Source organism: Anabrus simplex, chromosome 8 (assembly GCF_040414725.1).
Source record: "Anabrus simplex isolate iqAnaSimp1 chromosome 8, ASM4041472v1, whole genome shotgun sequence".
Classification (NCBI taxonomy): Eukaryota; Metazoa; Arthropoda; class Insecta; order Orthoptera; family Tettigoniidae; genus Anabrus; species Anabrus simplex.
Window position 1 is genome coordinate 210454645 of NC_090272.1, and position 13651 is coordinate 210468295.

At 41.8% G+C, this 13651-nt stretch overlaps 1 protein-coding gene across 1 annotated transcript in view; it reads left to right on the top strand.

Moving 5' to 3' along the window:
- dsf (dissatisfaction) overlaps window positions 1-13651 on the top strand; it is a 200075-nt gene that overhangs the window by 108081 nt on the left and 78343 nt on the right. Inside the window, exon 2 of the mRNA XM_068229097.1 lies at window positions 5238-5318. Within this exon, the coding sequence (XP_068085198.1) occupies window positions 5238-5318 (81 nt within the window). The remainder of the gene's footprint in view (window positions 1-5237; window positions 5319-13651) is intronic.

The following is a 13651-nucleotide window of genomic DNA, read 5'->3' on the forward strand; positions in this document are numbered from 1 at the left end:
AGGACAGGTTCGGCTCGCCAGGTGTAGGTCTTTTTATTTGATTCCCGTAGGCGACCTGCGCGTCGTGATGAGTATGACATGATGATGAAGACGAAACCAATGATGGTTAAAATTCCAGACCCTGCCGGGAATCGAATCCGGGACCTCTGTGGCCAAATGCCAGAACGCTAACCATTTAGCCATGGAGCCAGACACTAGGAGGGGTGACCAGTCTTAAGGAAAATATTGGATAGGAAGAGAATTGTGACATGAGGTTTGCTCTCTTCAACAACTATGTATAAGAAAACATAGAATGGTCCAACAATACCGGCTTGAGGAACTTCATTCTTAATGATTACCCTACAGGATCAGATAATGCTTCACCTGCTCTATTTCTGTGAGTTCTACTTTCTAGAAATGTAGCCACCCATTCAGTCACTCTTTTGTCTAGTCCAGTTTCTACTTCTTACCCAAAGTAGGGTCTATTAATGATAGAAGATCCAATATATCAGTTAATATCGGCGTCCAAGTCAACTGAGGAATCAAAACGTATTTTAAAAATGTATCTTAAGAAAAGTAGGACGTGTTGAGTAGCCTGCTAGTGAGGTGATGTTGGACTGCCATGTGTCTGTCCCTCCCTCACCCCCACCCCCGCAGTGTGCCATATGCCCTGGGCGTGGTGTGCACATCGATCCCGGGGATTGACGAGCCAATTAGCGTCCCCCGCCCCCCTCCATCCTGCCTGGGGGAGGGGCTAACCGCAAGCCTCTCCACCTTGAGTATACTTGAAATGGGCCGTCAAGGTAGCTCCCTAACTTATCGAGCGAGCCCTGACGTCATGACCGCCAAGCTCAGATTTCTACAGCCCTTCCTTCTTCGCTCTCTGGCTTCTCTTTTGACCTACATCCTGCCTGGCGAGAGAGCTGCTGTAGAAACTCCTTTGTGCTCAAATGAGCTTCTATATATCTAGTGTATTGTGACTTGTGATTGAAACAGATGTTCATAATACACGATACTTGCTGCATCTCAACAACCCACGGCATAGGCCACTGTAACCTTTCATTGGATACATTGATCTCGTCGTAAGGGAAATTAGTAAGAAGTTATAGTTCAAAATACTGTGAACTTCCGGTTTAGCGGCCTAATGATGAGAACATGAATGAAAATTTGAAAAAATACGGATAATCAAATTAAATGAGAATTTAATTAGCAACATTCATATTATTATTATTATTATTATTATTATTATTATTATTATTATTATTATTATTATTATTATTATTATTACAGTAAGTGTTCTGCCTAGTGTGAAACTGAAGGCTGGTTCGAGATCCACTCAGTCTACGTGATTACAATTGAGGAGCTATCTGACGGTGAGAGCGGCCCCTATCTAGAAAACCAAGGAATCGTCGTGCTGATCACACGACACCTCATAATCTGCAGGCTTTCCGGCTGAAAAGCGGTCGCTTGGTAGGCCATGGCCCTTCGAGACTGTTGCGCCATGGGCTTTGCTTTTCTTTGGTTTGGTTTGGTTTGGTTTTGTTTTGTTTTGTTTTGTTTTGTTTGGTTTGGTTTGGTTTGGTTTGGTTTGGTTTGGTTTGGTTTGGTTTGGTTTGGTTTGGTTCTGACTTGTGGCAGGTCAGTAAGATAAAACTAATGATTGTCAACAAAGAGTCAGTCAATTTCCTTATCTTGGTTCAATAATAAGATACAAGTAGCTGAGAAAAAGAAATCAAACGTCGCATCATTCTAGGACGTAGGCCTACAGCTATGGCAAAATTAAAGAAGATCTGACAAGATAGAGAAATATCTATGAATACGAAGAAATGATTAAGTCAATTCGCTTGTGTCCTCGATCTTCCTGTATGGATGCGAAACTTGGACCATAAAAGCTAAAGAGAGGTACCAAATCAACGCCTTTGAAATGTGGATTTGGAGAAGGATGGTGCGAATACCGTGGACAGCCAGGCGAACAAATGATTCTATCATCCGGGAAATTGGAATACAAGAAAGTCTATGCCAAGAGAATCCTGCAATACTTTAGCCACATAATGAGAAGAAAGGATGACAACCTGGAAAAATTGTCGAAGGAAAAGTTTCTGGTACAAGGTCACGAGAACGGGTCGCAAAGAGATGGGCTGACCAAGTAAGAGCGTTCATGGACTTACCATGGAAAATTACTGTCCGGAAAAGGCAAGTTCGTACAGAATGGCATCAACTTATAAAAGAAACAACAAAGTCCTTGGGTCACGATACTCAGCCATGAGTGGAACGACAGGAGAGAGAGAGAGATAGGTCCTTTCATGCAACAGGCAGTTAGTTGTCAGGAAATATCAGAACCTTCCTCTGAAAAACTGCGTCAAGGATTGATCTCTTCTCGCCAACTCTTCAAAGGATGTCTTCATTTTCACCATGTCCGTTCACGCTATTCTTTTCCAACTTTCTTCAACACCACATTTCAAAGCCCTCCAGGTTTTTTCTCTTCATTTTTTTCTCAATGTGTCCATGTTTCTGATCCATACAAAGGGATGCTCCGGACCAGTTCCTTCCGTAACTCGAAGTCGACTTTCCTGGTGATCTCTTGACCATAGCAATTCGTGATCTGCAGATCAGTAGGCCTAATAGGGCAGAAAGCAAATTACTGTAGCACATAACAAGTATGCTCTACCTGCACAACAGTTATGCTATGAGATTTGCATAAACATTAGGGCTACGGTCTAAGAGAACCCCTAGAATTTATGTTACTCTCACTACATTACGGAAGAGCAGACTAGACGACACTTCCTACCAATGAAATTAGTTTGTATTCTAATTTGTTACTGGCCGAGCTCGATTGCTGCAGTCCCTTAAATGCGGCCAGTATCCAGAATTCGGGAGATAGTGGGTTCGAACACCCCTGTCGGCAGCCCTGAAGATGGTTTTCCGTGGATCCCCATTTTCACACCAGGCAAATGCTGGAGCTGTACCTTATTTAAGGCCACGGCCGCTTCCTTCCAACTCCTAGGCCTTTCCTATCCCATCGTCGCGATAAGACTTCTCTGTGCCGGTGTGTCGTAAAGAAACTTGTAACGACAATCTGTTAGGCTTACAGCGTAAAAATCCGGGGTGTAGTGATCTGATTTTCTTGGTACGGTAGGCATTTTCTATCAGAAGACTTCCCAGGAACTATTAACTTTATGGAGAATTTTAAAACGTAGGAAAGATGACTTCAGTATGAAAAATCGACCGTTAAAAACGTTTACGTGTCCAAGGACCACCGCTACCTCTGTTCTGCACAAAAACCTCGTTTTTTTCGCGTCTTAAATTGTGGCTACTCCTATTCCATAAGCAGCCAGCTTAACAGCTAAAACTCCCTTTATGTTACTTTTTTTTTACTATAGGCCTAACTTCAGTTTGTTTTTGCTTTGTTGTTTACACTGTTTCCTTACATTTTTCCACCATGACGAGATAATGTTGAAGACCATGCAAGTTGATTTAACAATAGAAATAGACCTATTCAGTTTCCACAGAGACGCTAGCCCAATGACTATTTAAGCAGTACAGTAGACTATAGCCTACCCTATTGTCACGCGGTATGGAATTTATGTCATAAAATGATTCTTAATAACTCAGCTGGGAGAAAGCCTAATTCAAAGGCAGGGAATAGGTATAATGCACAATACAATAGATTATTTCGTCGCTGTTCTGGCAAAAGGTCATATCTCCCAATGCTATTCGTATCCATTATTTTCCTTACGACTGGTCACACCTCCAGCCACATATGGACATTTAGTCCATCAGAACAATATTCGTTGTGTTCATTTTCCTATGCTTACGTGTAAAGGTAAATTAATCTTAGGCCTAACGTACCGCACTCTAGGAATGTATGTTTGCACGAAATATTTACGCACTCCTACAGTAGGGCCTATAATGTACTTAAGGTTCATTTTCCTTTACACGCCAGCCTGCGAAAATGAACACAACGAAATTTGTTCTGAAGGACTGTTTCTCAATATCCATCGAGTTAGCCTTTATTTTCTCATTCCGGAAACAGTCCTACCATTGTTCGCAACTGTTTGTACCAGTAGCAGGGCTGAATGTCTCAGAAAGTTGGCAGATGGCGAGATTTTTTGTAGAGGTATAGAATAATTCATTAGAAGCTAGTCTAGTGATGTAGATGAGTACCCTACCAATAACTTATCCCCCAAATAAGACCGGAAATAGAATGTAAGAAAATCAGAAGGAAGATGATATCCCTACAGTTATGGAGATATTACATGTTCGGTGGTATTTAAAAGTCCTCGAATACGTCAGCTTCTTGTTGGTAGATTTAAGGGCACGTAAAAGAAATTCTGCGTGACAAAATTCCAGCACCTCGGCCTCTACGGGAAGGTAGTTATTGAGAAGTCAAAACAATAATAATTGTTTGAACCAGCGATCGATCTTGCTAATTTAATGACTGTTACTTCTGACTTACGAATAAACTGAACCGCATGGCGCAACAGACCGGAAGGGCGATGGCGTACCAAGCGACCGCTGCTCAGCCCGAAGGCCTGCAGATTACGAGATGTCGTGTGGTCAGCACGACGGATCCTCTCAGCCGTTATTCTTGGCTTTCTAGACCGGGGCTGCCAACTCACCGTGAGATAGCTCCTCAAATGTAATCACGTAGGCTGAGTGGACCTCATACCAGCCCTGAGATGCAGGTAAAAATCCCTGACCTGGCCGGGAATCGAACCCGCGGCCTCCGGATAAGAGACAGGCAAGCTACCCCTACATCGCGGGGTGACTTACGAACAAGATATCCTGAATCCACACAGCTTTCACTCCCGTACAGCAAAGTTGGTCTAAAAATAGTCGCTGACAGCTGTGCGCCCCTCACGTTTTTGGTATAGGCCTGACTTCTCTTATACTCTGTATATAACATATTTAGTAAGTTACTGTCCGTCTCGTTGGCTGAACGGTCAGCATACTGGCCTTCGGTTTAAAGGGTCCCGGGTTCGATTCCCGACCGGGTCGGGGATTTTAACCTTAATTGGTTGATTCCAATGGCACGGGGGCTGGGTGTATGTGTTGTCTTCATCATCATTTCATCCTCATCACGACGCGCAGGTCGCCTACGGGAGTCAAATAGAAAGACCTGCACCTGGCGAGCCGAACCCGTCCTGGGATATCGCGGCACTAAAAGCCATACGACATTTCATTTCATTTCAGTAAGTTACTTCTACAGTAGGTTTTATTGTGAGACCATTCCACAACATCAACTCCATCTGTTTCAGGAGATCGTCTCCTGGACATCCCCTGCAAGGTGTGTGGAGATCGTAGTTCCGGCAAGCACTACGGGATCTACAGCTGTGACGGTAAGTTCAGAAAAACTGCGTACGCTTTACTACACACAATCTATATAGGCTACAGGATGGTCAGAAATACCGTGAACTGTGTATCTGAATGTTACAGGGTCGGTCGTGCTGATAAATAATCTGGAAAATATAATTCGATATCTCGCGTCGCTGTCACTTGATCATCTGATGAATGTAGCGAATCAGATCGCTTCGTGGGCGAATTCAAATGAGCTTTGAGAGGGGGTATTGTTAACTCTGTTCCTGGCTTAAGACTAGCACGAGAGCACCAGTCGAAAAACAAAACTTCGCCAGGGGAGGCGCTTGAATACTGACCTCCAAACTGACAGGCTCGCACCATAGAAGTTACGGTACCTTGATACCGGCTGAAACCCACGGCGTGTTTGTGTTTGATCCTCATTTTCTAGCCGTGGCTCTCAAGCTATTTTAAGCAACGTGGGGATTTAGCAACACCGTCTCGCAAAGCCCATTTGAATTCACCCGCGAAGCGATCTGATTGGCTAACTTAAGCAGCTTTCTTTCTCCAGTGTTGGTTCATTCCTCGATCTCACCGCTACCGCCTCAAGGGTAGTGTCCTGGGAAGAGCCAGTATCTCGCCCAGGCGGCCTCACCTACTATGCTGAACTGGGGCCTTGTGAGAGATGGGAAGATCGGAAGGGATAGACAAGGAAGAGGGAAGGAAGCGGCCATGGCCTTAAGTTAGTTACCATCCCGGTATTTGCCTGGAGGAGAAGTGGGAAACCACGGAAAACCACTTCGAGGATGGCTGAGGTGCGAATCGAATCCCCCTCTACTCAGCTGACCTCCCTAGGCTGAGTGGATCCCGTTCTAGCCTGCGTACCACCTTTCAAATTTCGTGGCAGAGCCGGGAATTGAACCCCGGCCTGCGGGGGTAGCAGGTAATCTCACTAACCACCACACCGCAGAGATGGACTATGTTCTTTTCTTTGAATTATTTATCAGTATGACCAACCCTCTAACGAACATATAGGCTATCCGGTTCATGTAGTTTCTGACCATCCTATATAGGGTATATCGAAATGCAATGCTCAAACTCAATAGGCCTATCGTCGGGAAAGAAAGAGAGGATGAGTTGACCAACGAAGGTCAAATAGGAAAAAGAGATATGTAAATGTCTTCGCTACAGGGAAGAACATAGAAAAATAATCTATGGGTTTGTTTTGGATTTAGAAGACGAGGAAGCTACTAGTATATAGATTCTTTGGTCGTTCCCCTCTTAGTAGCCTCTTACGACATGCAAGAGGTAAAGAAATCCGTGGCGACTCCTGACCTCGGGTTTAGGGTATGTGAGCAAAAATAAATTGCAAACATCAACGCAAACAGACCGTCATTCCAAACACATTTTTCAACAGAAAACTACAAAAAAGGCCAACAGAAAAGTTTATTTAAGATCTCACATGTTAGGAACGCGCAGCTGTGAGCTCGCATCCGGGAGATAGAGGGTTCGAATCCCAATGTCGGTAGCCCTGAAGATCGTTTTCCGTAGTTTCCCATTTTCACACCAGGCAAATGCTGGGGCTATACCTTAATTAAAGCCACGGCCGCTTCCTTCCCATTCCTAGGCCGTTCCCGTCCCATCGTCGCCATAAGACCTATCTGTGTCGGTGCGACGTAAAGCAAAATAGCAAAACAAAAAAAATCTCACATCCACTAATCCAATGGTCTGTTTCATAAATATTTATGTTAAAATCACCAACACACGACTTAAGTTGTGTAGTTATATTCAGAGTTGGACGTGGTTGCCTTTCATTTATAATTCTGCTTTTCTCCGTAAAGGAAAGTATTTTTTTAAACAAAAATGCTATTTATTCGGGGCGTCGACCTATAGAGATCTTCTGCCCCTACTTTGCACCATATGTTATTAACCTGCGTGTGTTTGAAAATTGCAGAAGTGTAAAGTGTTCAATGTGAGGAAAGGAACATTAAGTCCGACAAACACCCAGTTCCCAGGCCAGGGATATTAACGATGTACAATTAAAAAACCCTGGCCAGGCTGCGAATCGAACCCGGGGCCACCGGATGACAGGCGGGAACGTTGCCCCTTACACTGCGGGGCCGGACAAAAGAAAGTATACTAAATCTATACTAATCGTTCGATTACACATTGGTCAGAACTCAGTTGGATTGCGCGGTAGAAACGTGCGACATTGGCGCTCTTACATCCCGCTGACTACTCTGTGATCGCTGTGATGTCATTTCAAAATCGCATCATTCCCGCATTTTCTTTGTTTGATATTTACAACACTACAAGCACACGAAACTGAATCATTTAAATTACAACAATATACATTTGTTATGTATCATCATTGATAGCATAAGAAAAGAACCACTCATGAGCAAGAACTCCAATATTTCACAAAATAGCAAATACAGTGAATACCGGCCACATGCGATAACATACAGGATTCCAACTTCCACCGCCCTGCTGACGGATGTGACTGTTCGTTCCGCATTCCAACCCCACGAAAGAGATCAACAACCAACAAGGGTGCAATGCTCGTGCTGCCATCTGTGGAGTAGTTTGGCAATTAGCAGCAGTCACTAACTAGCCACGCTCGTTACATCCATCTCTGAGTATCGATAAAATATGAGCAATGAATATTTATTTTTCGTTCAAAATACAAGGGATGTAACACATCAATCGCATGTATCGGTGATTCACCACTGGTACAGATAATATATCCTCTTACTTCACCCACAGTGGAGAAAAAGAGTTCCGATAAATCGAAATAAATAATTTTCTCTTCCTTCTGCAGTGCTCAAAATATTAAGTTTTCCCATTAAAATTATTCGCCATTGCTTTGTTTATAAGTCGAATACGTCCAACATCAACATCTTCCAAAAACGTGCCTTACCGTCCACCAAAATGGCATTGTTCTTCCATCCATACGATGTACACTGATTGGCTGGTTAGGGTGGCGGATTTTTGTCCACGCAAAACTGTCGACGCTAACATTTTACGGTTATTCCAGATGGCCTTGACCACAATCCCAAAAACTAATCCTTGTTCAACTGTAGCCTAAAGGCCTGCTCACGCTTACCGGAAAGGAGACGCGGGGACAGGAATTTCCGAGAAGAATTTATCCTCTCTGCGCTCATAAGTTACCTATCGATAGCGCGCTTCGTCATTTGGACAGCTGATCATCAAAACCTGTCGACCTGTCTGTCAGTCATGTGTGAAGCGTTGACCCAGCCGAATGCAAGCTCTTGGCTCTGTTGGTTGAAGATGATGAAAGGGATAAACAAAGACAAAATTTGAGATTTCTTTGAGTTCACAGCATTAATTTATCTAGAAATTTAAATGGTGAATTGTTTCAATCTCTGTTGCGCCCTGAAGATAAATTCTAATTGTATTTTCGAATTAAGCATTGTGAAATGTCAACTGCTATTTCAGTGGTATTGCTATATAACTTACTAGCAGGTGCCCACGACTTCACCCGCATTGATCAATTCAACGACGTGAGATGTTTCCAAACCGTTTATTTAAAAGCAAAGGAAAATAATATTAATAACATACATCGTTTTCACATTTAATAATGGTCGTTTTCTATTATTTTAATCATTCATCCCTTTTCCACCCCTACCCGTAGCGGTGTCTTACTCCACAGTTTTCTTTCCCCAAACAGTAAGTCACGTGTGTATTATGTTTGGTTGACAGCTACGATGGGAACATGCTCACGTACACGGTCATTTTGAATATTATTTTTCACCCCCTTCTAATCCCCATACCGATTGGGAATGAACTTGGACTTAAATGGCATCGAGAGAGCCACATTTCATCTTAGCTATCCCGAATACTGTCGATTCGCCACTAATATCGACCATTTTCAGATTTTTACACTTCACCCCCTTCCCTTGGGGGGTGCTAGGGGTTTCTTGCCGCTACCGTAATGTTTCCAGATAGTAAGTTATATGGTGTATCAAGTTTGGCTGAGAGCTATGCTGGAACATACACTCAAATATACACACATTCGCCCGTAATCTCTAACATTTTTGTCATTTTATCACCCCTTATTCCTTTATATATAAAAGATAAAAGAAGAATAAGATAGAAGAAGATTTGCGTTAAGAAAATCATCAAAATCTTCGCATACTGTTGGTTAGGCAACCTGCTGATGAAACTTGTCTTGCGGGTTGCTTACCTTCCCCTATTTTCTTTTCAAGCCTTCTCGCACCCAATGCCGAACTACCGATCGGATTTCGTTCAAAACACTTCCTAAACCCTCTCAGGAGTAATAACAAGTTGTGAAATTTTCAGCGAAATCGGTCCAGTAGCTTTTGGGTTTATAAAGGAAACACAAAGAAACATTCACTTTTATATAGAGAGAGGACATTTGTCATTTTTCGCAATACATTTTTAACACAGCCCAGTTCAAAGGTGTCTCAGGAATGTGAATACCCGCAGAGGAAGCGAACACCATGCACGGCATGGACTTAACTTGACTGCGAAACACCCGAATACTTTACGAACGTTACCGAAATTAAATTCCGGCGAGAGAAGTGGAAGAAACATTCTCGCCAAGTTCCTCTTCTTCGGCGCTGCGCGTTTCCCCCCCAGTAGGTGTAAGTGTGAGCCACCACATCTATTACATAGCGAAAGAATATTTGTCCTGCCTTAGTGCCGCGTCTCCCTTCCGCTAGGTGTGAGCGACTATCCCCGACTAGTCTGGGAGCCGCGTGGTTGCTATGCTATGGTATGCTAGTATCGCGTTTGAACGAATAATTAACAAAACACTCATGCATTACCAACCTGCGCCAAATCCTGACGAAGTGGTAAGACCCTATACAATATAGTTAGAATTCCCCTTTCGTAACTATTGTAGACAGTGGCTCTAACAGAATGTGCAGGCCACCTAGAACACTATTGCAGAAGGTGTACAATTGTCTGTTATTATTATTATTATTATTATTATTATTATTATTATTATTATTATTATTATTATTTCCGATGAGGCCTGCTAAAGACCATGTGCCAATTTTCTCTTCCGCTCCTTCCAATATTCTTTCATCCTTTCACTATGCTCTTTCCTTCTGTCCTCGGACCACTTCGCACCACGCTTCTTGTTCAATCTTCCTTGGAATCCTTCCATACGTACTACCCTCTTTCTAAAAATTTCTCTGTCCATAATTTCTTCTTATGTTATTTATTTCTAAATCTTTCTTTACTTCTTGAATCCAGCTAGTTGATGCCTTTTTGTCCCAAAGGTACTTGAAAATCCTTTTTGTTAATCTGGAATCATCCATTCTGTAAATATGTCCGAAAAATTGCAATCTCCCTTTTCTTTTGGTTTCTGTTATGTTATCTATTTTCCTGTATATTTCATCATTAGATCTTAATTTCCATACTTCTGTTGTTTTCACAGGGCCAAAGATTTTTCTCATGGTTCTCCTTTCTAGTACCTCAGGTTTATCTAATCTATAGTTTAGTTTATTATTATTAATCTTGGCCATCTGAGAACCATGGAAAGTAACCATGTGCATTCATCTTGATCCTTCTTTCCTTGACTTCCAATAATTCTTCATCCTTTCACTTTACTGTTTTCTCCTCTCTTGTGTCCAGATGTTATTGCCTTTCCTCCTCTTCTCCTGTAAACCCTCAAAATTTTGTATCAATCTTCTGAAAGTTATTCTGTCTTGTATTATGTGGTCCAATCTCTGTCATATCTTGTTTTACTCCTTGGATCCACTGGTTGTCATTCTTGCTTCTGTAAACCTGATTACACACTTGTTTTGTCACTCTGCTGTTATCCATCCTCATTATGTGACCAAAATATTTAATTCTCCTCTTTCTGATTGTGTCTGACATCTTTTCATTTTCTTCGTCCTTGTATAGATCTTTATTCCTCCTATGTCTAAACTCCCCTTCCTCCGTTTCCAGCGATCCCCAGATTATCCTCACTATTTTCCTTTCATTTATATTTATCTCTTCTGTTTCACCAGTTTTCATGGATAACATGCTTTCTGTGGCATACAGACTCTCTGGCATTATTATAGTGTTGTAGTGCTTGACTTTAGATTCCCTTGAGAGATTCTCCTCTTCGTAGTTGTCTTTAGTCAGTTGTTATACTACTTCCAGTTTTATTGCTCTTTTGCTTCCTTATCGAGTCCATTAATCTGAATTATTTCACCTAGGCATTTAAATTTATTAACCTTGTTGATTTCACTGTGGGTGAATCTCTAATATTGGTCATAAATTTAGTCTTCTCAAAATATGTCCGATTTTTCCTTTCATTTCTTCCAGAAGGTTTATTTGTTCTAAGGCAGTATCTGTACTTCGAGAGAGAATTGCTGTCATCAGCGAAGGCCAAACAGTTTACACCGGGCCCTTTGTGAACCTAATCTTATCTCATGATGTAGTCCACTTTTTTTAAGTATTTCTTCCCATAGACTACTCTTATTACATTTTCCAGGATATTACTGAAAATAACTGAGGAAAGCCCATCTCCCTGCCTGGTTTTATTTCAAATTCATCTGAGATCTCTCCGACAAATTCTACCCTAGAATTTATTACAATGAGGGTCTGGCTAATTATGTTGATTGATTTTTTCAACTCCGAATTCCTCTAAAACGATCAGTTTACTGAATCGTATGATTTTTTTAAAGTCCACAAAAGCGATGAGGTAGTTTTTGTTCTTTGTAAACCTGTCTCGTATTATAACTATAGCTGATTTGATGAAGTACTCTATGTCACTCTATTTTGTATTAATTCATTTGTAAATAACGATTAAGTTATTGATGATTATGTTATGGGGTCTAACTTAACGATTTCAGACTACTCTTACTGTAACTCTTATCAGCCTGTCTTCTAAAGCGAACGAAAGTCCAGGCCATATTTCGTCAAATAGTTCTCTCAGAACTCGGTCCAGTAGCCTATCTCTTCATCTAATGTCCGTTCCACCCACCTGAACTTCAGCATTCTTGTTACACCACATTTCAAAAGCGTCTACTCAGGATCTGCGCTAGTTATTGTCCATTTCTATATAATGACACGCTACAGACGAAATTCTTAAAAAAACATCTGAGAAAATTCCTTTCCTTTCTTCTGCTAGTCTGCATTTTATGTCCTTACTTTTATTTTTTCACAATTTGTTTTACATCGCACCAACACACATAGCTCTTATGCCGATGATAGGTTTGGAAAGGGCTAGGAGTGGTAGAAAGTTGCCATGGCCTTAAGTAACGTACAGCCCTGATATTTTCCTGGTGTGAGCAAAAAGATTTAGCAGGTCATAATTATATCAGTCGTATCGTTTATCACTATCTGTAAATTCAGCGAGTTGTGAGCGCCTAAGTGAAGAGAGTAGTGGTGTTAATATGGACTTAGGGTAAGCCACAAGCCACCTGCGTGTGTAGTCACTCGTGCATATGAATGCTGACATCCAGCTGATGCTCGAGCGGTCATCCTAATGTGCTCTATTAAATCCACTGGCTGCTCGCTACTAGACACATGCTGTTCAACATAGCGTCCCGATAACTTCCTCACCCTTGTGATCCACCTGTAAGCGTACATTTCAGAAAAACTCAATACCCATGCAATTATCTGAGCGATATCTTGGTCTTCGGTCCACATGCACATATAATTTTACTCAGTACATTGTACGATATGAAAAAAAATTGATTTCTTATGCTGCGACCGATTACAGGTGGGTTTTCAAAATCTTCAAAACATAGTACCGGTACACCTATCCCCGAAAGTAAAATACAAATGGACATTTTCTCACTCCTCTTGAAGGCAGAGACCATTACCATCATATTATCTGGTGCTTATACAGGGTGTAGGCTCTATCCCTGATGATGTTACAAATTTTCAGGCATGATAGTGGACGGCAAATGGCAAATAGCTACCTGCCCATTACACCTCTTATTGAAAGCAGAAATGTACACGTAGCTTGTAGACTATTAGTGAGAGCTGGATACGCCCAACTATTCCTAGTAGTATGGTTCACATGCAGTATTTACAGGCATGACCGAATAGATAAAAGAGGTCGAGGAGTAGCCTTATTCTGTAGAGATGATATTAAAAGTAAAATTATATGCACTTCTGCGCACTGTGTTCACCCGAGAAATGAGTTCATTTTTGCCGAGATCACTGTGACAACAGTTAAAGTCCTAATAGGAGTAGTTTATCGGCCACCACGGGTAGGTCACCTCTCAGACATTGAAGACATTCTACAGAGACTATCACCTGCTTATGAACATATTTGGAGACTTCAACACTAATTTACTGGAACAGGCTGGAGATACGAACCAACTGTTAAGTATTTTCCACACATGTGACATGACAATACTGCCACTAAAACCGACAAATCATA